Below are 23513 nucleotides of genomic sequence, written 5' to 3'. Positions count from 1 at the left end.
AACTTTTATTGTTTCTGTGGGACAGCAGTAATCTGTGGAAGGTTACAAACAAACATCCACTGATAGATCAGAAGAGTTAAATCATTCGAGCTGTGGGAAAAGAAGGGGGTTTTCCTGTCTTTTCTTTTTTTCCCTTCTTTCTCCCACCCACCCCCCCCTTTTTTTTTTTTTCCCTTTTTAAGGGGTCTTACAACCACTATGCAATTATTTTCCTACTTAGTTATTGTAATTCCAATTGGGAATATATACAAGTGAGTCTAGATTTTTACTTAAATATTTACATCTCTTAATTCAGAGGTGATTAAAAAAAGAAGAGAGACAAAGAGAAAGGGATATCTACGTGCTTTTTTATGATTTATAAAGGCAGCTTGAAAAAGTTTTAGTTCAGCTTTATTTAAAAAAATGTGCAAGTTCAGGTCTTGTCTCTATGACAACTACAGAACTAGTGGAATGATTCTCTCCCTCTCAAGAGGCTGAAAAACTGAATAATTCAGAGAGGAAGAGATTTTTAGTCAGACTATTTACAACTGTTTAGTTTTGTTAACACCTATTTAAAGCTAATGCCTATGGAACATTTTTGAAGAAAGGATGTCTTGTTTAGGACAAAACATCTTTCCTTGTTTAATTAAGAGGCAAGTGAAGTTCCAAAGGGGCGTTTGAACTTTCACTGAGTCTTCAGCAAACAAGATAACCAGAATAAGTTTGGTATTTGTAAGATTAAGATAATTTTAAAAGAAAAAACCTATTTATTTAAAAGCCATGTCATGTAGATGCAGTCCCTCTTTTAGGCATGAATATTTCCAAAGCAATTGTTTTTCTTGCAAGAAAAGAATTCTATTCTTTCTCAAGTCAGAGCAAGATTTTGCCTTTAGAAGTCCTTATTACAACAAAAAAAGTTTTATAACTGCAATAAACTACTCTCTTTTAAACAGTTAACAGAGGAAAAGTTAACAGATTTGTCAGAAGTTATGCATCCCTCTGCTGCTTTTTTCCAGCCTAGAACAAAAATCAGTATTATTTCACGCTGTCTAGCACCAAAAGAAGTTTTAGTAGTAATATGATTAATGTAAATTATGAATAATCTATTCAAATTAGCATGTCCATGTCTGGCAGGGTCACATAATTTGGATCAGAAACAATTGCAATCCTATATGAAGAAACTGGCAGATTGTAGAAATTTTTGTGATGTGTACTAGACAGCAATGGAGATCCTGATCTGTCTAAACTCAAACGGAATAGTAAAAATTTCAAGCTTTCAAGCTGTATCTCCAACTACAAAAGAAATAGTCTATGACAGTCTTAATTTTTGTAATAAATTTTGCAAGCCTTGCATAGGCTCTCCCATTAGAAGATTTTTTAATACTACTTACTGGCTTAGCAATTGTATTGGTACAGTTTTAATAAAGTTGAAAGCATCTCATAATTTAAAATGAGTGTTGCAAATTGCCAATTTCAAAATTGCCATTTGTAGAAGTATGTAACTAGTAACTTAAAAACTCAGCTAAAACATACTAAAAGCATATTTGCCTTGTACATTTTTGGAAAGCACACTGAACTAAACTGGTGATTTTAAACTGCAGACTGTGAAATATAGTTACTGTCCAAATCCCTACCCATAAACTTCACTCTGTGACGTAACTGCAATTTTCCCATCCCCTCCCATATACTCACCATATCTGTGCTAATACTGGTTGAGGTAACCCAGATTGAAAAAAAAAGTTTCTAGCTTGATCACCTATAAAATAAACAGGATATCATTTCAGAAAATGCTAAAAATACCTGTAAGAGGAAAGAGGAAACAATAAGTCAAAAATATCTAAAACAGAAGCAACAGTAAAACCATAAATACTTAATGCTACACACAAAACAGAGTATGAGATTTCCAACAAGCACATACTGTTGAAGTCTGTAACAGCGCCACATGAAATCAAGTGGGCATAAGCATTTATGGTAATGGGAAACTCATGGTTCACAGTCCTTAATCTGTGTTAATAGCTCTTTTTGCAGAAATCTTATGCCTTGTGAGAACAAGAAAATTTTTTCTTCCAGGAAAGTATGTATCAATATGCAAGTCAGCTAGCACAAACTAAACAAAGTGGTCTTTACCCTGATGTGAACCTGCTGAGCCACCACTAAAGAAAGCAATAGTATATTTCAAAATAATTTTCTAATTGTCATTTAAAAGTAAGGCTAGCAAAACAATTACAAAAGGATTAGGCACTTGGAAATGTTGTGGCTTGTAAAGGATAGGTGTAAACAGCCTAGAAATAGCACTAAATATCAAAGGAAGTCAGCAAAAACAGAAGTATTTTGTACTATATCCATCACGTAACAGGAGAAGAAGCAATCAAATTGTATACTTGAAGGCATGTATGGCTGTAAAGGGACGCTGCTAAGAATCTGATTCCGATTTCATACTCTGGAAATTCTCTTGATGGATCAGACCACAAGAAAGGTACTTTCGTTTCAACTGAGAATCAGAGTTTAGATAGCACTAAATAAAATTAAGTGAAACTAAAAAAATAGCAGGCATCCTATTGCCTTTAAATCCAAAGAAAATTAGTGGTGTTCATTGAAAATTTAGTAGGATCAGGGCAATTCCTTTACTTGCAGCTTTGCTTCCCACAACTTAAATTAATTCTGCCATTTAGATTTTTTTAAGAGGTCATCCATTCTGATTCCACTAGTTTAAACAAACAGTTTCTGAAACAGATTTCAGTTATATTGATACATCTTTATTTAAACAGACTTCTTAATCTATGAGTATGTTAGCATGGTGGGTTGACCCCAGATAGAAACTAAAGCAGCCACTCACTCACTTCCCTCCCCCCAGCAGGATGAAGGGAACAGGGAGAATAAAAGTGAGAAAACTCAGAAAACTCATTGGTTGTGATAAAGACAGTTTAATAAGTGAAAGAGAAAAAAAACCCCCACAAGTGATGCAAGGGTAATGACTCACCCTCAAACCCTCCCTCAAACTCAGTCTCTAAGCAATGGCTACTTCGGAAAACAGCCCCCGTCCCCAGTTTTTGTTGAGCATGGTGGTATGGGATAACCCTTTAGTCAAGTTTGGGTCAGCTGTCCCTGTTGTGTCCACCTCCCAACTTCTTGCCCACCCCCAACCTACTTGCTGGGGGGTGCAGAGTGAGAAATAGTGAAAGCCTTAAGGCTTTACAAGCACTGTTCAGCCATAGCCAAACCATCTAAAAGCGGCACCATACAGACCACTATGAAGAAAGTTAACTTCGTCTCATCCAGACTCCGTACAGTGAGTTAATTCACTGAGCACATTAAAAGCACTGTATTACCAGGCATCAGGGAGGGTCCACATCCTGAATTCTATCTCTACAGTTTTTAAGTATCAGCCAGCTCTCCACAACAGAACTGCTTTATAGAGCCACAGTTATAAATAATTTTAATCCTACTTACAGAAAAATCAAGTGGCATAAAGCAGGTGTATAGCTAGTAAATATCAGAAAAAATATCAGAAAATATCAGAAAAGATGGGGCTGATGTGGCAGGGCATATGAAAAATGGGATATAAGATAAGTAAGACCTGTTCAATTTTTAAAATTCTTATGCCCAAATTCTCCCAAACAACTCCATACATATTTAGGCTCGTTAGTTAAGATTTATTTAAATGAAATTAGAAATGAAAACTATTTCATTACCAGTGATAAATCCAGATGTTGGTTTCAGACTATGGAACTGTTGATCATGTTTAGCTCTTTCCTCCACAGTAATAGCCCAGATATCCAGGTTGCCTAGTTCAAAAGAAATGGAGGTATATAATTAAGCAAAACTATCTAAAAACTACACTATTTTTATTTTTGAGTGTAATTATATCAAACCATGCTGGACCTCTGAAAACAACATACACACAGAAGCTGATCATCCAAAGTCTATAGATGAAAGCTCCATGAATCCTTAAATAGCCAGTTAGGACTTCGGAATTTACCAGAACTAAACGTTACCAAATTATAATGGCTGCTGAGCACTGATTTCCTTATCCGGCCTGTAAGAAAATTTAAGTTACAACCAGGCTACTCAAAGTGCAGTCAAACTTACAAATGGGCTATTAGAAGACAACATCTTCATACCAGGATATAATGCAGAAAGTTCATAACACTAGAGAGTTAGGGGGTGGGAAGTCATTTGCCTCTCTGAGCACATACAGCTGAAATGCAAGTTGTTTTAACTGAAAACGTACCTCAAATGATCAGTTGGGTACTATGTGGTGGTGTACTATTATAAGAGAAGAACTCTCCTTACTTGTCAAGGAAAAATGCAATTCAAGCAGATAGTAAACATTTTTCACAGACAACAATAGCACAGAAAAACATGCTCCTCATTCTTCTAAGAATGAGAAATCTGAGTATGTTACACAAACCAGATTCTTTGCACCACACTCTTAAATTGGAGGTATTTAGTTTATGTTGAGATTCAATATCCTTTTACAAGCTTCCACAATGCTTTCTCCAGTTCCACCTCCATTTTTGCAGCAGTAGTTCTCTCTCTCCTCCTGCAGACATTTCACTGTCATCCTTCATATTATTTGTATTAAGAACAAACAGATCTCAACTTCCACTTGAGCCTTCCAATGAACTCTCTTAACACTGTGTTTCAGGCTGGTCTCAACAATTTCTAACTGGTAAAAATCATGATTTCCACATCTGCAGAAGTACATTGCACTGGTGCACCTTCCTGTAACTCCTACTGTATGTAGGAATGTAATGATATGAAGGCATCTAAGTTAATGGAATCACTGTTTTATTGAAGTAATATTAAAAGATAAAATGTAGACTTGGAAAAAAATAAAGAGGAGATCGAGCATTCACTCCGCCTCAGTGCTAAATTCTCATGTAATAAGGTCCACAAATATTTACAGCAAGTATTTCAAACTGCTTGCAGGCTGAGGCAGAATCAGACTCAGCAGTTATGAAGAACATGAGAATTTCCTGCCTCATGAACTTCTGCTATTTAAAAATCTACTTTCATGTGGCAAAATGTACTTTGGAGAGCAAAGGAAACGGACATGGGGAAGAAAAACATTCCTTTCAATGGTAGATTTCACTAATGAAAGAAAAGCTACATTCTTGGTAAAAATTATCATCTCAGTTTCAGGTAGCCTATGTATTTCTAGAAGCAGACAGGCTAATAATAACCAATTCAAAAAAGGACATTTCAAGATTAATCCAGATGCCAGAATTTTAGTGATTAAGCTTCACAGAGGCACTGTAAACAGATTTCATAGCTATGCTCCACGGAGGGATGAAACAGGAGTCATCTTAGGATATGAACATCCCAAAACACAATAGTTACGTAAGCAATTATCTCCCTCATATTCTCATGAACTCCTGACAGGAGGAAGGGAATGGTGTTAAGACTTTATGACCAATATGCAGACTACATCAACTAGTCTAGGCAAACTAGAGGCAGATGAACATCTCCCTGTATTGGAAACATGACTATTCCAGCCTAAGATCCTAAGGCTGGATGTGATAGCTTACACAAAGAGGGAGAATTTCTTGAATATAATGTGGGGAGGGGAAAAAAACAAACCAACATGAAATTCGCAATGATTCATTGGCTTGCTCTCTCTCAATTTGAGGTATGCATGACTCAAGTACAGAAAACAAACCCAAACCCCAAAAACCACAACATAAAAAAGCCCAGTTCTTCCTATCCTTCCACAAAGAAGGCAGTAAAACCCAGAACTAAAAGCTCTTATGAGGTAACTAAAAATATTTTCTATTAATTATTTTAAAACAAAAATTGTTGATTTCTTCTCTGGAGTCACTATAACTAGAACAAATGATTGTCAGTATTCACCCTTCCAGATGGAGACCTGGTTGGTACTGAAACAGTAGATCTCCTTTGTGGGATATGAACATCAAAAGAGCCAATGTTAAACCAAGCAAGCCTAGTAGCCTCTTCAGTCAGAACAGTATGAATGGCATCTCTGGCATTGCCTCCTTTCCATCTTCTGTTATTTGAGGGAACAATAAGACCTATGGGAGGGCATGAAGCAGGATCTTACCCAACACCAAGATGTCAGATGGCTTTAGATCCTGGATGCCAATACAGAGGTTGTGGGGCTTTTCAATATATTTGGATACAAAGAAGGCAGTCACCAAACCACAAAATTGACTCATAAGCAAGCTATTCTTGAATGCAGCAGCAAGCCCTCCAACCATCTTTTCTTTTGTAACACATGGCTTCACAATCACTTCATCTGCAAAAGTGAAGCACTGGGCTCTCATATATGAAATGGACATTTTCTTCCCCTGGACAAATCAACAGAAGGTCGAGCATACCACACTCTTCCCAACAATTATAAAAGTCCTACCATGCCTATTCTTTTTTTAATTAGTCATCCTTAAAATGAGCAGTGTTCTGGAATATCAATAAGTCACTCCAATTTAAATATTGAGTGCTGTGCTCTTTCCATACCCATTTCCCAAGCTGAATTGAAAGATTATTTAAAAAGAAAGTGAAATAAAAACAAAACCATCATTATTGGTATTCAGAAGCAGAGGGATCCCAGATACTGCACATTTGGAGTGAGGGCTCTCGCAAAATGGAGACTGCATAAATCTTCTCTGCACCTTGTTTGGCGACTACAGATAACAAAAAATGTTGCATTCTTGAAAGGATGGTAAATTCCTCTATAAAAATTGGGATTTTCTTTACACCATTTGCTTCCTTTTACAACAGTCTTAGACTTCTGCTGTCATTCTTCTAAGAAGAGGTATGATGCTACTTGGTAGACTTGATTCAAATATGAATATCATAACAAACTTCCCTCACACGTTACAAATTAAAGATACTCCAGAAACTACATTAGCCACATGCTTATTTCAACTTCTTCTTTCTAGAGAAGACAGATGAGAAAAGTTGTCTGAGAAGAAATAGTGAATTCATCCCTTCCTAAAGCCAAGTACTAGTTAACAGGATACTGGACAACACATACAAGATCAAATGGTAATACATGAAGTTGGAAAAAGAAAGCTGCTATCCATCTGTAACGCAATGAGAACTCGCTGAAGTTGGCAGAGAAGAATGCTTTGAAGACAAGATTTCCATTGAGAATGTATGTACATGTTTAAACATGGATGCACGCAAAGCACAGCCCTAACTCTAAACAAAAGGAAATACTTCAATCTGAAGAAGCAGATTTCTTTCACCTCATGACTTCTCTTACATTATGAAAAATCACAGTGAAATGAAGCTATTTACACCTTTTTACATCACCCAAAATAGTAGCTACATGAAACTATCTAGTGAATTTATTTGATCAAAACTTTTTTGGCAGCCAGTTGCACTCCCGAACTGAGAAAGTCTGGCATCAAACAAGATTTAATCCCAGAGGGCTGGACTTAAAAAGATAACTGAGGCATTGAATGACAGTTTCCAATTATAATCTTGCTACCACGTGCAAAGAGATTCTTCTTCTGTTTTGCTTCACAGACTTTTTCAGACTGGCAGAGACTGCATCCATCAATTGTGTCTAACAAGAACCTGGGTTTCTCTAACAACATACTCTGAATAGCATGCGTGTTTCCTGAAGTCTCCCACTGAAACACTAACACAAGAAACAAATTTAGTTCCTAGCTATATCTAATCTCCAAAACTAGACTTTATATATATATTTGTATACAGACATATGCACACACACTTTTTTGTGTGTGTATGCATATTTATGTGTATATACATATACACGTACATATACACACAACAAGAATCATATCTGCATCTCTAGAGAAAAGCCCTTAACAGATGCAACATTTAATTGGAACCAAACTAGTTACTAGGTCTCAGCACTGAAATTTATCTTTGTAATTTTTCTTCAGATTGGTTGCAAAACTAGGCTCAGAAATGTATTTCACATGAATACCAAAAAGTAGTGTCTCTATTGTACAACCAGGGCCCTTCCTGGATCCTTCAAAAAGACTAATGTTCAAGATGCTATACTTTCCCCTGTTATAATGCAGAGCTAAAAACCACAGCACATTTGTTCTAATCTAAACATAGGTTATGGGACAGTAAGGAAAAGAATTTTGAAGCAATAGCATCCAAAGGCATCTGCTGTACTTTTTAGCAATGAAAAAATCCAGGCATCCTCAAAGAAAAAGCATACCCACTTCTTAGCCATAACTAGTGCAGAATGAGGCTATGCCCTGCTGCCTGTGGCTGAGTGGCATGGATCTGCCCTGCAAATTGCAGGACTGTAATGGATCAATGCACAAAAAAGGGATGCAGCACAGCTCTTCTGTTTGACTCTTCTGAGATGTTTGCAAAATTCCATGTGTGTTCTCTAATGGGTCTGCAAAAATACCACAAATCAAATAAACGATCATCTCAGAAAGATAAGACTATCCATAAACACTTCCCTACAGAACATACTTGGAAAGCAACAGATTTATGCAGAGTTTTTACACATAAGAATAGTTCAGAATACACTATAAAGAACTTACCCCCAAAAGGTGTTGGAAACTGAGCCATGGTTCTGTCACTTTCAGCTTGTTAATAGATGCCTGAAAAAGGAAAAAAAAAAAAAACACACCACAAAACCAACAGATAATCAAAAAGTTAGTATCTTTCATTTTCAAGATATTTTCTGTAGCACTATATAATTAATTCCTCATCAATTATATATTAATAATATCCAATGTTAATAACTGCATGCATTAACTATTTGGCAATATTAATAACCTTTATTAACAGATAATTACTAATTAATCTGTACGGCAAAAATAAAGGCAGTGAAGAAGTATGATCTTAGAAATACTACCCGCAAGAGCTGTTACTTAGGAGAACTGTCTCATTTTTTCCACTACCCTATGCATCCATGAGTGTGTTTTCATATTAGCCAACAGCTACACTTCAGTTCTGTTTCAAGAATGTCCTCAGAAACAACCCTCATTTATAAATAATCAGTGTTATAATAAAGAAACAGAGTTAAGTCAGCCATAACGGACAAGATGCAGTGACGCTGCTCAAGGCTGCATTACTTTATCGGGTGTTAGAGCTCTGCTCCTGCTTAAGAGCAAGATTGGCTCTATGTCCAATTGTTGAAAACACAGAACATTGTCAGCGATCTGTTTTTTATTCCTGACAGAAAAAGTCATTAAATGCATTGTCTTGATTAGAGTTCCTTTGTTTTAAACAAAGTACATTAAAAATGAAATTAGATTTCAGGACTGCTTCACCCCAAACTAGCCCACAAATTTAATAAGCACATCTGAATGAACAAAGCGCTAAAGGTGACATCGCATGAAAAAATACAGTAGTTGGTGGGAGATACTCTTAAGTTAGCACTGCCTCCTTTTCAAATAAAAGCAATCTACACAGTCTAGAAATTTAATCTTTAAAGAAAAAAGGAAAAACATTTTTCTTATTCCACACAAAGACTGACATGAACTGCTTGGAGCCAACAGGACAATAGCTAGCAACAGAGCCACAAAACAATGAAAAAGCAGCCTCTTGTCCTACTAGATTCCACTCATGTTTTCCAGGCAACAGGAGAAAAGCAGAAGGAAACAGAATCAGAAGGAGAATAATTCTGACTGCTTGAACAGCAGCAGAAATTTATCAATATCACTAAGAAAAGGGATTAACTTGCATTAACAATTTCCTTTTGTCTGCATTTCTTGTTTGCTCCCCTCCCCATCCCCCCCTTTCACACTTCCCACATACTCTTCTGGCTTCCAACTTGGGAACCTGCTATATATACACTCCACAGATGTCACTGCAGAAAAATCCACAGCACTTTTGTAAGCCAGTCTCCCCATCAGCTGTAATTTAGAGAACTATGAAAAAAATACTGATTTTTTTTTCTCATAATTTGGCAGAGCAACCAAGTGTGGTACATGATTCAGAAACCTTCCTCCAAATGCCAGGTAGCACAGCTGATACTAATTTCACGCACAGCAAGCATTACCTCAAAAGTTTAAAATCACATGCATACTGACACAGTGTTTTCAGAATAAGCTATTTTAGTAGTATGGCTCTTTCAAAAGCATTTCCTAGATTAGCACTTAAATCTTTGCTTATGTTTTCTTATTGTACTCTGTTGCAGGCAATACATCTCTTTTGCTTCTATTTTTTAATATGTCTATTATGATTCTATTTTTTAAAACAGCAAGCAAATTGGGGGGGGGGGGGGGAAGAAGAGTTCTCTGAACTTCCATACATGTACTACTGAATCTTACAGCATGGGCAGTTCTTCCACTTGAGTGTTAAAAAGATGACAGGAGAGAGATCAGGAGAGCACAGATTCTCTTCCTACTTCAATTTCCCAGGGTATGCAGAAGAACAGGAAAAGCACTTCGGGCAGCAACAGGAGGACGAGAGACTTAAAAAGGAGAACTAGAGGGAGGGTTGGGGAGGGGTGGGGTAGGGGCATTTGTTTTGTTGGTTTGGACCTTCTTTTGCAAGCTAAGAAAACTTAAATATTGTCAATACTGGGACAGAGGATTGCATAAGAGGATTGCAAGTATTTAGGCACTTAAAGGAAGATACTCTTCTAGAGATTACTAGTACTCCAAAGGAACTAGTAGTTTTGGTACTTTATTCCTCCTTTACCTTAAACACATCAGAAAGACGGGAATGGGAAGTCTCAAGACTAGCCCTGTGTTGGATGCCAAAGAAAGCATAAAACCATTCTAAAGAGCTTTTTGGGGAAAAAAAAAAAAAAAAAAAAAAAAAGAGTTAGCAGTAAACAGATTAAATAGTGATGGGTAAAATGGAGAAAAGGAGCAGAAAGCTATGTTCAAACTTGAGACACTGAAAAAATTAAGACTACAGACAGACATACAACAGTAAGCAAACAGAGGGATAGAAAGATCAACATACTCCAGTAAGAAATTAAAGTTTGCTGTTATTGCCAATGAGACACACAACTTCCATAACAAGACGTTTCATTTTACATGCCTGAGGTGACACCAGGGGCCATAACTGCAGAAATTAAACTTTGCAACAGTTGATTCCAACAGCTCAGGATTTTTTTTTATATATGAAAATGAATGTTAAAAGAGACCAGGAATTTCACAGCATTCCAATACTGACTTTGTAGTTTTTTGTTTAAGTATCAAAGAGCTGGAGAACCAGCCCTGTGAGGAAAGACTGTTGGTCTTTTCTCCCTGGAGAAGGCTCCGAGAGGGCCCCCATGACAGTAGTCCAGTACTTAAAGGGTAGCTACAAAGAGGACAGAGACTTTCTCTTTACAAGGAGCCACGTGGAGAAGACAAGGGGCAATGGGTACAAGTTGCACCATGAGAGGTTTCATCTCAATATAAGAAAAAAATTTTTTACGGTGAGAACAATCAATCACTGGAACAACCTCCCAAGGGTGTGGTAGAGTCCCTGTCACTGGAGGTTTTCAATATGCGGTTGGACAGGGTGCTAGACAATCTCATCTAAACTCCCTCTCCCCTGAAAGGTTGGACCAGATGATCATTCAAGGTCCATTCTGACCTGGGCTGTTCTACAATTCTATTTTCTGGGTTGAAGATCTCTGGGATGGGACCAGGTTTTTTTTTTTTTTTTCAAAAAGCATCTGACATAGTCATTATATTATAAATTTATCATACATTTGTAAATTATTGTAATAGAAATACAAGCACTGACATTTGAATTTGCAACATCATTTTGAAATAGTAACGAGTTGTTCTAGATCTGCACTCCTTGTACCCTAATCTCTACCAGTTCCACAACAGCATTAACTCCTCTGCCCTTCCTTTTTCCTCCCGACACCCTCAAGAAAGAATGCATCGTGGGACAAAACAAAAATGATGTAGGAACCAACTGACCAGAAAGCTGACAGAAAAACAGAATGGGTAAACTGAGCTCTGTGGTATTCCCTTCAGAAAAGCAGTAATTTCTCTAACTACTGATACTTGTATTTGCAGGAACTTGGTATCTCAGCAATTTTTTGAACTCTAACAAATTCAGTTGACATTGACCAATGAGTTCAGAAATTATTCAAGCAGGAAGAAGGAGAGAATAAGAGGAACCACAACTGCACTGTCAGTCAATCGTATGCACTGTTTCCTTAGAAAGCCATCCCAAACCTCCTACCATAAGCAAAATTATGCTAGTAATGAACTGCTAAATAACAGTCCATCAAATAGTTTATTTTCTACAAGAATCAGAAGATGCAACGGATATTTTAAATTGCTTTCAGAAAGAACAGTAAAGAACATTGAGCTCCTCACCTTTACTTGTCCAAAAAGCTTGTCATCACCACTGAGATTTGACAAACAGATCCAACATTAAACACTTCCCTCTAACATACATCACTTAATCTATAAGCAACAGAGAGACAGACATCTAATTTACACACAATATAAAGCATTAAACACTATGATCATCCACAAGCTATGTACTGCCCAGCTCTCCAGAAAAGGCGTACACACTAGCTTTGAAATTCAGTGTGGTACCCACATCAACCGTACTGCACACCCTTCTCCCCACAGAGGTCTGTGCAGCACCAGAATGTGTCAGTAAAAGCAGAGTAATGAACTCTGCTCCAGTAGATCAATAATTTGCAAATGCACAGAAGACGCACTATACACATCTGCGCTCTGTAATTCTTTTCTGCTTGGGATTATTATGCTATGTTGTTATGAGCAGGCAGAAAGGATGCTGGTTGTGAGCATTGTTCCAGTTTCACTCAACATCTACTGTGTTCAGGAGTTTTACCTCTCTGTCACTTGGGAGGTGGAAAGGTCACAAAGTCTAGGAGTGAACATTTTCAACAAGCTGGGAAAGAGGAGAGTGTAATCTCTCAGAAATAACAAGGCTGATAAAACCAGATGAACCTATGTTTTTCAGCCTGAGCACCAATGCTATTTCTCAGAGGTAAGGAGATGGACAATACTTGAAGGCAGGTTCTCAGCCCTGATTGGCTTCCACTATGGCAATCCTACTGGAATAAATACAAGCCTCCCATTCATGATCTCCCATGGACTTCAGAGCACAATGAGGCTTTCCCCACGCCTGAACATGGGGGATGATGAAATGTCATACTGGCACACAGACATAAAGTGTAGGACAAACATCAGGACCAAGGCATTCAGACAGGCATAACTTTTATATGCTGTACAACTGTAACTTTTATAACCGACACAACTACTTTTATATACACAGAGAATGTTAAAACACACATTTAAAGTGCAAAGGTTAGCTTGTGAGAAAAATTTGCTTACATCCAGCTCCGAGCAAGGGAGACAAGGAAACGCCCAGCCATCTCAGCTGTTAGTGCTCTCTCTTACATCTTACAGTATTCTAGATAAGCCCAGAAATATTTTATTTCCTGTCTCTCATTCCAAATAATTTACCCTCTTCTCATAAACCAGTATTCTATATACAAGAAGCTTTTTAAATTCTGCTCCTCCTTAAAGTAAACTTCAAACATATAGAGACTAACTCCGTATGTACATAAGCCCAGATCGTATCTACATTTAAGTACTGATGTCTTATCTATGTTTTTACCTTAAAAAAAATGATCAGGTTGAAAACAACCACACTAACAACACTTATGCATGAAAGTTAGACATGTATGAAAACTTCTTCCACTGTATATTACAATGTGGTTCAAAACTTTATTACAGTTTCTATTTAAAGTTATTGGTGTTCTTCTAAGGACATGTTTACACAGAAAACTGCAATAAAATTAAGAGCAATTTAGCTATTTCGGTGCCATGTGTCTTTGTATAGACAAGTCTGACATGGAAAAGATTATATTTTTGTCTTCCTTAAAATGGAGCACATCATTTCTATTCCTAAACAATCATTCACAAGATAATTTGAGCATACAATTCAAGAAGTAATTCCTGAGGCAACTTATCAGTCACCTTCCTCCTCCTACTGGAAAAAAAAAAAAAAACAAACAAAACCAATCAGATAAAAATCCCACATCCTTCTCAAGAATTCCAAATTATGACAAAATACTCCCAAGCAGGATGCCATGTGAAAGTATCATAGACTAATAGCAGGTTTTGTTGTTTTCCCATGTTACATGGGAAAGCCTTTCGACTAGTATTAATAAAAGGACTCTGATAGCTTCAGCAAAGCGTGGTTATTTTAGATAGATGTTGAAAAACAGTTTGATTCTTGCTCCTTAGAGAACAGATATTAATACAGTTACCAGTTTCAGTGAAACTTTTCAGCATTTCTGCTCTTTACAGGAATGACTCCTAACTGTAAAAACCTTCACAAATGTTAAGTCCTACTGTTTCTTGTATTTTTTGCCAAGCACCCAAATGAGATTAACAAAGCTAGTCACCATCACAAATACCTTGTCACCATCATCAATACCCGTGGCAGTTATCAGACTGCTAAGAAGATCACTTCTGTATTCACAGTATCTATCTTCTGCTATGGGAAATGGATAACCTGACCACAAAGGAAGAAAAATCATTATAAACCCACCAAGCAGGCAACAGATGTAGTAGCAAGGCACTATTCTCTTTTCTCCACTCTAAGTCAGAAGACAGCTCAAGAGTCTAACAAATAAAGAACTTCCTTTCTAAAAACAGGATAAATTGAGGTATTTACCAATGACTGTGGTGGGAGCCCCAGACTAACAACAAAAACAGAATCTTTGTGTACATGCAGTTCAGGACAGTTTATTTTCTTGCCATGGCACTGTCACTTTATCTTGTTCAGTCACTTAAGCTTTAAGCGTTTCTGTAGGAAAGACCTCCACAACTACTTCCATAGAAACTACCAGGTTTTTGTCTGTTCTTGCTGAAATATTACATAAGGGACACACTGTCCAAAACACATTTTATTACTTCAAGACCTCAGGGTCAAAGTTCAAGAGGATGGTTATGCAGAACATTCTTGGTGAAATCAGAGCTATACTGCTCAAAATTCTCAGTCAAGTTTAAGATCCAGACAGACTCTTCTGCCATCCAGATTAACAGCTGACTTAAAGCTTTCCACATTTTTCATTAAAACAGTACTGAGTTTTCCAGGCTATATTAACTCACACACTTCTGGGTGAAGGTATTTCTAATTTCCTTAACTAACATCTAAATATTAATGTTAATAATTATTAATTTAACCTGAGGAAGGCGCTCAGAATTTGTTTTTAACAACTTTACAAGATTATTTCTTCAGAGAGAGTTCAGAGATTAATTCTTTAAAAATTTAGTCCTTTTCTTCTTCCACTACCTGAGAAGACTATTAGATAACTGGTTATCGGCATAAATATCATCCCCTCTGAAGCAAATGAGAATGACAATCCCTATTTCAAAGCTGGGGAAACTATGGCAGGGAAGTATTCTAATTCATGGTAACAGTTAACCGTGTAACTTGGAACAGAAACCTAATTCAGTCTGATCATAAAGCACAAGAACTATTTCGCACATGGGTATTACAAGCAGCAGAGAAACTAAACAATAAGGTTGGAAATGAGAAATTGAAGAACCAGACATCTTCCAGCATCATTACATTCCGCACCTTCATCCACATAAGAAATGTTGCCGATGACTACATATTACCAACAGTACTCAAAAGCTCCCAAGCACTGTAGTTAAAGTATTTCAGGATAGTACAAGCTATAAAACCAAAGCAAAAGTGTTTCCCTTAAGGAGTTCCCAGTTTATCAAATGGAATTAACACTAGGAGCAAAGCAAGCAAAGGCTGCAGTGATAAGATCATTTTGTTGTATAGTCTAGCTAGCACAATTTGAATGGTTGTTTCTAATCTCATACATGCATGGGCTGGTTTTAATCTTGGCAGAATTTCACCCAGTAATTCCCAGTACTGAGTGAACTGTGGCTGAATCTCTTTTTAAAGAGATGACTGGCTTTCATTTAAAAGATTTCACAGAATGGAAAATGCACTGCATCACTCAACTGTTTCTAAAACCCTTATTAAGAAATAAATACCTTGGTTTATTTTCATTTTAATATTTGTTGATTTTATTCTGAACCACCAGACCTTATAAAATATGAATTCTTTCCTTATTTTTTAGGATGAACTTTTAGTAGATACTTAGCACTCACAACTTTTATTTTTTCTTTTTAGTTGTCTTTATGTACAGAGGTGTAATAACAAGCTGTTTCCTTTTTTGTTTGTTTTGAGGGGTTTTTTTTTTGTTAAAAAGCTTCTTTAGCACAATTGCAGTTGGCAAGCTCTGACTTCTCCCCTTTCAAAAGAATCTCTAAAACTAAAAATCTGAAACAGGAGAATTAGAGTTAGGAATACATGACACACCTACAAGATAGCCTTACCAGTAGTCTGGCCTTAACTTCAAGAATGATTCAGTAAGGAGGGCAAAGAAATGCAGGATATCACTGCTAGATATTAAAGTACTGTGTTCTCTTAGACCTTCAGTCTATTTTGTTTCACAAATGTGAACTTGAACAGTGATCTCAACTGCCAGTAAGTAATGGTTTATATTTATAATGAATGCTAAGAGAATCAGATAAAGCAGATTGGTTCTGCTATTTACATTACACAAAATGAAGACAGTCATGCTTTATTTCAGAACTGTTAATCTGGCTATCTCCATGGCTCAAGGATCACTAAGCAATGGCACTTATAAGATACACTTGGAGCAAAAGAAAAAAGTGGCCAAAGCCTGGAGTTCAGCCTTCGGCAAAGGAAAACTAAGTCTGAGCCCTCTGTAATACCTAAATTCTAGTTTTATGTTATTTGTATACTTGTATATTATTCTCAGAGGCTGATAGTCACATCACACCTTTAATTTAGCCAACCTTACCTTTTTAACTCTAGCTTTTCAGAGTAGAGCACAGTTGTTTTGAAAGCCCAGTGTACTACTGGATCACTTCTATTTCTCTAGGCATTTTTGCCTTATGAGATTTCTAATCTCTCCAGGATAACAAATAACTTTGTTTCTTCCTTTACTGCCTCAGCAAGAAATAACCTCAGTATGTTTGTTTTTTGCAGATTAGCTCTTTCCTTATTCCTAAATCAACTGTCACAGCACAACTGTTGCCACTCCCCTCTGGGCCACCTCCTATATCACCTGCAAATCAAGAATGTCATGTAAATATACCAGAGGTAACCGATAAATTTCTTTCCCCACTTTCCTACAGATTCCCACTACACAACTCTGCATAAACTCTCCCATGTTTCAGCATATTGGTCCAGCATTATTCCCAGCGTTCCTGCCTTCTCAATGCATCATTTTAATCTCTCATTGCTACTTTACCTCCACCACAGCTAAAGTCACCCTAATGGCAAGGATTCCTTTTTCGTACGCTGGCACGAGCTCAGAGTGATAAGGGGGCGGAGATGGTGAACCCATGAGCTATGTTTTCAGTCACAGGACTGAAAAGCAAAGAAATTATGGACACAGTTTAGATCTGTGCTCCCCCTTCCTGACTAGGCCAACATAACTGTCTCTAACATAAGACAGATCGAAATAAAAGGACTCATAACCCAGCTTGACATTCTTAGAGGAATAACGACAGCCAAGGGAATAGGTCAGAGCCATCACGTCTTTCTTGGACAGCATCAAGGGTCTTTTATGCCAAGATTTCATTACTTGTAGGTCTAACCTAATCCTATGTAGCTATGCTGTGCAAACCCCCATTTTTGTCTGAACTTGATAGCTGGTAATTTGAAATAGGGACAATGAAAAAAAAAAGAAAAAAAAACAAAAATCACATGTTCTGAGTTCTTTCACTTTATATTCTCCACCTCTGCCCCAAAGTAACAAGTTATGCTGGGGGAAGGATAAGAAGGAAGGAAAAACCAAGAATCAGCACAAGTGTTAAGTCAAGAGTTCAGGATCAGTGTGTCCACTCCCTTTCCCCTCCTCCTCGGCAAAACCGTAAGATAAAAAGGTCTAGTAGGGCAGAGAAAGGATAAAGTTGGTGATAATAAGAGAAGGTGCAGATGGCTCTGTCCTTTGAACTCCTACAGTGTAGGTCAGTTTGCCTCCATAAGCATCTGCTCTTCTGAACTCTTAGAGGAAACAGGATCATCAGTTACGTAAATGCAGTGGTACAGCAAAAGCAGTTTGCTGTAACAGATTTGTCAAGAAGATTTTCAAAACAGTGCTTTAACAGGAGGAATTATTCAGCATCTACCAGGCCTCATCAGCATTTGAGTAGTTGTGTCAGACCACATCACTATTGACTGAAGTAGCCAACATCTCCCACCCACATATCTTCAGCTCCAAATTTCTTCAAAGCTCTGTCTTCCTAACTCTTCTGCATAACATTAAGAGCACTTTCAGATACAAGAACAGACATATATCGTGTCATTTAGACAAGCATTCTTGTTACTCACCTTCCTTATGGTCACACTTAACCCTGTTGTTCAGACACAGGTTGACAGCAGTCATTCCCTGAAGTTTACTCCTCTTATTTTTATTTCTACTTAGTTATACTGATTTCCTTTAGCATCTCAATTCAAGAACTTTGATCTCAGGGCAAAACTCTCTGAAGGAGACTTCGTAAGATTTATGAGCGTTCCTTGAACCTGCCCTGAACATGAATAGCATCCCTATGGGATGGCTAACCTCCTGCACTTCACCAAAAGACCCCAAAACAATAAAGGTAAATGGCAAAGACTCACTCATTGGTTTTGTTTTCAAAAAGGAAAAAAAATATTTCAAAAAGAAATCACTTGTAAGTGAATTGCCCAACACCACCAAGCAGCATGCTGTGAGAGAAGCTCATTCTTTGGGGCAAGAATGAAACGGGAATTAAAACAGTCTCAAAAATAAGGATGCTTTCCTTTTTTCTTCCACAACAGAGCTTCTCAGAGAAAGGGGTCACCAAACACTCCACAAAAAGTTATAGTTCCAGTTGTTGAGAGTTATACTGACTAAGCAAGCACTTAAAATTCTCAAGATATAATTATTATTAATGTTGAGCTAAAAACATATGCTTGACCTATAAAGCACAAGCAGCACAAGCCAGGAAATTCTCTGTTCTGTAGCAGTAACATACAGGTACAGTCCTGACCCCAGCGCTGTAAGGTGACTGAATATATTTGTGTACAATGTAGTGATCCAAGTACTGCACTGATCCTCCTTATCCAACCCTTTTGACTTCATCCCAAGAAACACATATTTTATATGTAGTAAAAAGTATATAGCTATAAAAATAATATATATGTAGCACAAGCTTCATATTTGTGGGTATCTACACAAAGTGTCACGTCACTTTGCATCAAACAGTAAGGTTAAATCCTTTTTTTTACAAGGATGAGTTTAAACAGTTATGTGGAGTGCAGGTGCCAGCAGGGCTGCAGGGGCAGCCTCTCTGAGGCTCCAGTGGACTCACTGCAAGGCATAGCTGAGCCCCTCAGCCAAGACGGTGGCGCCTCAGAGAAAGCCTGTGTAAAGACGGGCAAAACACTGCCCAGGAGTGAGGGGAAAAATATGAGAAACAGCCCTGCCAGCACCCACGGGAGAGGAGAAGGTGCTCTGGGTGTCTCAGCAGAGATCCCCTGCAGCCCCTGGAGAGACCATGTCGAAGCAGGTATTGCCCTACAGCTCACTGAAAGACCACAGTAGAGCAGATATCCACACTGGCAGCCCATAGAGGACCCCAGGCCAGAGCAGGTTTGTCCTGAAGGACTGTAGCCTGTGGAGAGGACCCACGCTGGAGCAGGGGAAAAAACGTGCAAAGGAAGAAGAGAGGAGCTGTTATGGACTGACCACAGCCCCCATTTCCCATCCACCTGTGCTGCTTGGGGCATGAGGGAGACAGAGGAGTTGAGAATGAAGGAATGAAGTTGAGCCAGGGATAAAGGAGGGGGAAAGGTGGTGTTTCAATTTGTCTTTTGTTTCTCACTATCCAAGCCTGTTTTAACTGGTGATAAAATATTATAAATTATTTTTCCCCAAGTCAAGTCTGTTTTGTCCATGATGGTAATCGTTATGTAATCTCCCTGTCTTTAACCCAACCCACAAACTTTTTCACCCCATCTTCTTCCCCATCCTGCTGAGGAGGAGAGTGAGCAGCTGGGTGGGTATCTGGCAGCCAGCCAAGGTCAACCCATGACAACATGCTCACTAATTTGAAGAAACCAGTATTACATCCATAGATGATCCTGATCCTTTAGGAAATATTAGAGACTACACAGGAAATGTTAGAGAATTAGAAAAAGCTTGATCAGACCAAACTGTTCTGATTTACAGAATTATTTTTATATAATACAAATATATATATAAAAGAAAGTATGCGTGGACTGACTCATGAAAAGATTAACAAATTTTGGCTTCCACTCATTTGGCACACAAGCAGGCTTTAAGAGGACTTGGCCAAAGTTCTCTAAAAACAGTAACACAGTGAATAAATACCAATGCTATACTGTAGTCACAGGCATTTTGACAAACTGTGTTTAAAAAGAGATTAAAGAAGAGGGGACAATCTTTTCTACTTCAAATAAGAAACATATACAATAAGAAGTACCTGCTATAGAGGATAAAATTCAATAATCCTCCACAGTCTCTCTGAAATTGAAGATGACCTAAATGCAGGCACCTTTAGCAGAATATTTAGAGAACTTTACTAATAATACAATACAAATAGTAGTTCCCAGGTGAATATAGAGAACACACTTGAGTCTAAAGTAGCTGACATATTGCAAGGAGTTAGTTACTGAAGCTTCATTTCTTCTATGAAGCAGACCATTTAATTTAGTTAGAACTTTACATGTGTTAAGATCTGGAACCCTTTTCCATGAACAGGATCATCAGTTCTCAGCTTTACAGAAAATTAATTACTTCTTTTAAAAACAACCCAATTAAAGCAATGGTATGTAGTTTGATAAAGGAAAAGACACGTCTATTCCCAAGACCTATCTGATGTTCCCTAAGGATAGTAGTATACCATTTAACACAAATATGCTACCAGCAGATAGTGAAAAGACCAAACAGCATTTTAAACAGCAACTTTATTGGGAAGAAATGCTAATGTTGGATAATGAACAGATAATGAAACTTCCTGTGCTATATTTCACATAGTGATAAGGACAGACCCTTGGGCATTTGTAAAATTAAGGTATTTCCTTACACTAGAAAGGTTGCTTATCAGACAGCAGTACCTATGGAGTATAAAGGATTCTCTTACACTGTCAAGAATACAAAAGTTGCATAAAGCTTAAACAAGGAATTAAATATGTTAAACCTCCACTGCTAGAGGTAATGTCTCCTATTTAAAATATGTTTAAGAACACACTAATGAACTGACGTAAAAAGGGCTTAACTACATAAGGCAGGGTATGTCCCAAAGTAAGGTTTTTATGTTTCTTTTTTCAGTCAGGATACTGATTCCCCTCCAAAATGCCTAGAAGCAGTTTACACAGAAGAGCAAAACCAATTCAGGTGTGTCCACAAGGCTAGGCAACTGATACATGCAATGGGATAAGGGAAAGAAAAACATAATGAAGTGGTAAATGGTAGATACATATATAAATATTTTTAAAAGCGTATTCCAACTTATAAATCCCACTCCTATATTACACAGAATTATCAATCAACTGCAAGTGCAGCTGAATGGCACAAAAAATTGTGTAAGCGCATGTGACAAGTCCTTTCCAGATGACAAGTGTGCTTTCTATCCGTTCCCCATAAATCAGTCTCCTGCATCTCAACAACAATCGGAGAAGTTTCAGCCCTTGGTTGGATTAAAAGATTCTTCAAATGTTAAGATACAATGACAGGAATAATCCTGCTGAATATATTACTAGTGGTAATAACGAGTGCAGAGGCAGCAAAGAAAAGATAAAAACAGACACACAAAAAAGGAAGGTTTTCCATATATTTCACTAGAGCTGAAGTACAAGTATTTACACAACACAGACTCCTTCAAAGCACATATACAGCAAGGTTAAGGCTTTCCTCGTTACAAAAAGATAGGTAGAAGCTTTAGTCATACCAAGCCGGATGTTGCAAACAGTATTCCACAGAAGCACTTTTTAACTGCTGAGCAGTTGAGGGAGCAAGGGGATCACCCAAAACACAGTGTCACCAAGTTCCAGGCTACAAATACTCTGCATTTCTGCCAAGGGTTGGGAATTATTTCAAGCATATGCAGGAGAGAACCCAGACACATACAAACAAACCAACTCCAAGACAAAAAAAGATACAGAAGACAGGATATTTTTTAAAAGATACATATATCATATCAAACAGATAGAAAAGAGGTGCTTATTCTCAGTAGCTAACTATTTATAGCTGATATAAGAAGGGTTCTCTGAAGAATGAAGATCACAGGGGTAAGGCACCATATGCACAGGCATTTTTCATGCTTGATCTGGAAAGCAGGCTACTTTGTTATGGTCCTTCTGTAAATGACCAAAGTAGTCTGTATGGTTAGTAATACTGAAGAGCGTCATTTGCCTGCACTGAAATTCTTTAATAACCTCTTTCGATGATAAAAATTCCTGAAGAGGATAAGAACATTAATGTTATTCTTAGTGCTAATGGTTTATTTACTATAAGTCACAAATCTGCAGCATGTGGAGGTTTATTTACTATAGCTTACAAATTTTTCCCCTGTGGGTACTTCAAAAGTCATCCGTTTTGCAGTACCCACTAATCAGGAAAATTTGTTACAAGACACATTATGGTTGTGGGGCTGTCTTAGACTAGAAAAAAAACCCACAAATTGTAAATTGGTATCCAATGCTCTGATTTTGCTACATAATATATATAAAAAGCCTTTCAAGTTTGATTCAAGCAGAAATTGAAGACAGCTATGAAAACAAATCTACTGAACTCCTTAAAAACTATCACATTTGCAAGTTTTTAACATAACTATTAATCAGTGCCCAACTACACACATAAGTACAGTTCTGCTGGTTTGTAACAATATGATCCTTATTCACTGAAGTTGTGAGGTGGCAGTAGGTTCATTACTATGAAGAGAAACCCTGAACTCTGCATCCTCAAGAGACTTGTTTCCTCAGCAAGGGCAGGGACAGAAAAAAGTGAAGAGATTAAACATTTATATGGGAAGTAGTAAAGAAAGATCACAGAGAGGAGGGCCAACAAAGAATGAAGCAAGACAAGCCTGATAAAGCACAGGAAGGGCACGATGCTTCAGTGGACTTGACTGTTCATCTATCTCATAGTTCAAACACAACCCATTCATTTCCTCCATCAAACTCCCACAGCTTACAGCAGTCATGTAAAACCTCACAAAGATTAAGCTTTCCAAGTTTCACACTTCTGAGATCAAATACACTCAGAAGATGTTACACCCACCACCCAGTGATGACACAAAATGATGACCTGAAGACAGAACTTTGTTTTAGCATCTGACTTGCCTAGAGATTAGTATATTTCTTTTTTAAAGTAGAAAATAGGATTGTAAGACAACACCTTTTCCATCTTCCCTCACTACACAAGCCCTGAACAAGGTTCTTGTAGGACACAGATGCTGAAGAAGTGAAAGACTCCAGTCATCTTGTTAAAGACATGAACTTTAAATTCCTACAGAAGTCATCAGCACTACATCTCATCCAGACAGTTTTTTCTTGACATGTTGGTTGCCGTGAGCTTACTTTAG

General features: G+C 37.5%; 1 protein-coding gene across 4 annotated transcripts in view; it reads right to left on the bottom strand.

Annotated features, from left to right (window-relative positions):
• The window catches only part of ITSN1 (intersectin 1), a 146376-nt gene that overhangs the window by 105511 nt on the left and 17352 nt on the right, over positions 1–23513 (bottom strand). For all 4 annotated transcript variants that reach the window (XM_074903244.1, XM_074903253.1, XM_074903263.1 and 1 more), the window contains exons 2-4: positions 8478–8537; positions 3672–3764; positions 1672–1735 (exon numbers count right to left, since the gene is read on the bottom strand). In XM_074903244.1, the coding sequence (XP_074759345.1) occupies positions 1672–1735; positions 3672–3764; positions 8478–8505 (185 nt within the window). In that variant the 5' untranslated portion in view covers positions 8506–8537. The remainder of the gene's footprint in view (positions 1–1671; positions 1736–3671; positions 3765–8477; positions 8538–23513) is intronic.

The sequence above is a fragment of the Athene noctua genome, chromosome 1 (genome assembly GCF_965140245.1).
Source record: "Athene noctua chromosome 1, bAthNoc1.hap1.1, whole genome shotgun sequence".
Classification (NCBI taxonomy): Eukaryota; Metazoa; Chordata; class Aves; order Strigiformes; family Strigidae; genus Athene; species Athene noctua.
The sequence above is the reverse complement of the archived record's forward strand: the minus strand, read 5'-3'. Positions and strand labels throughout refer to the sequence as shown.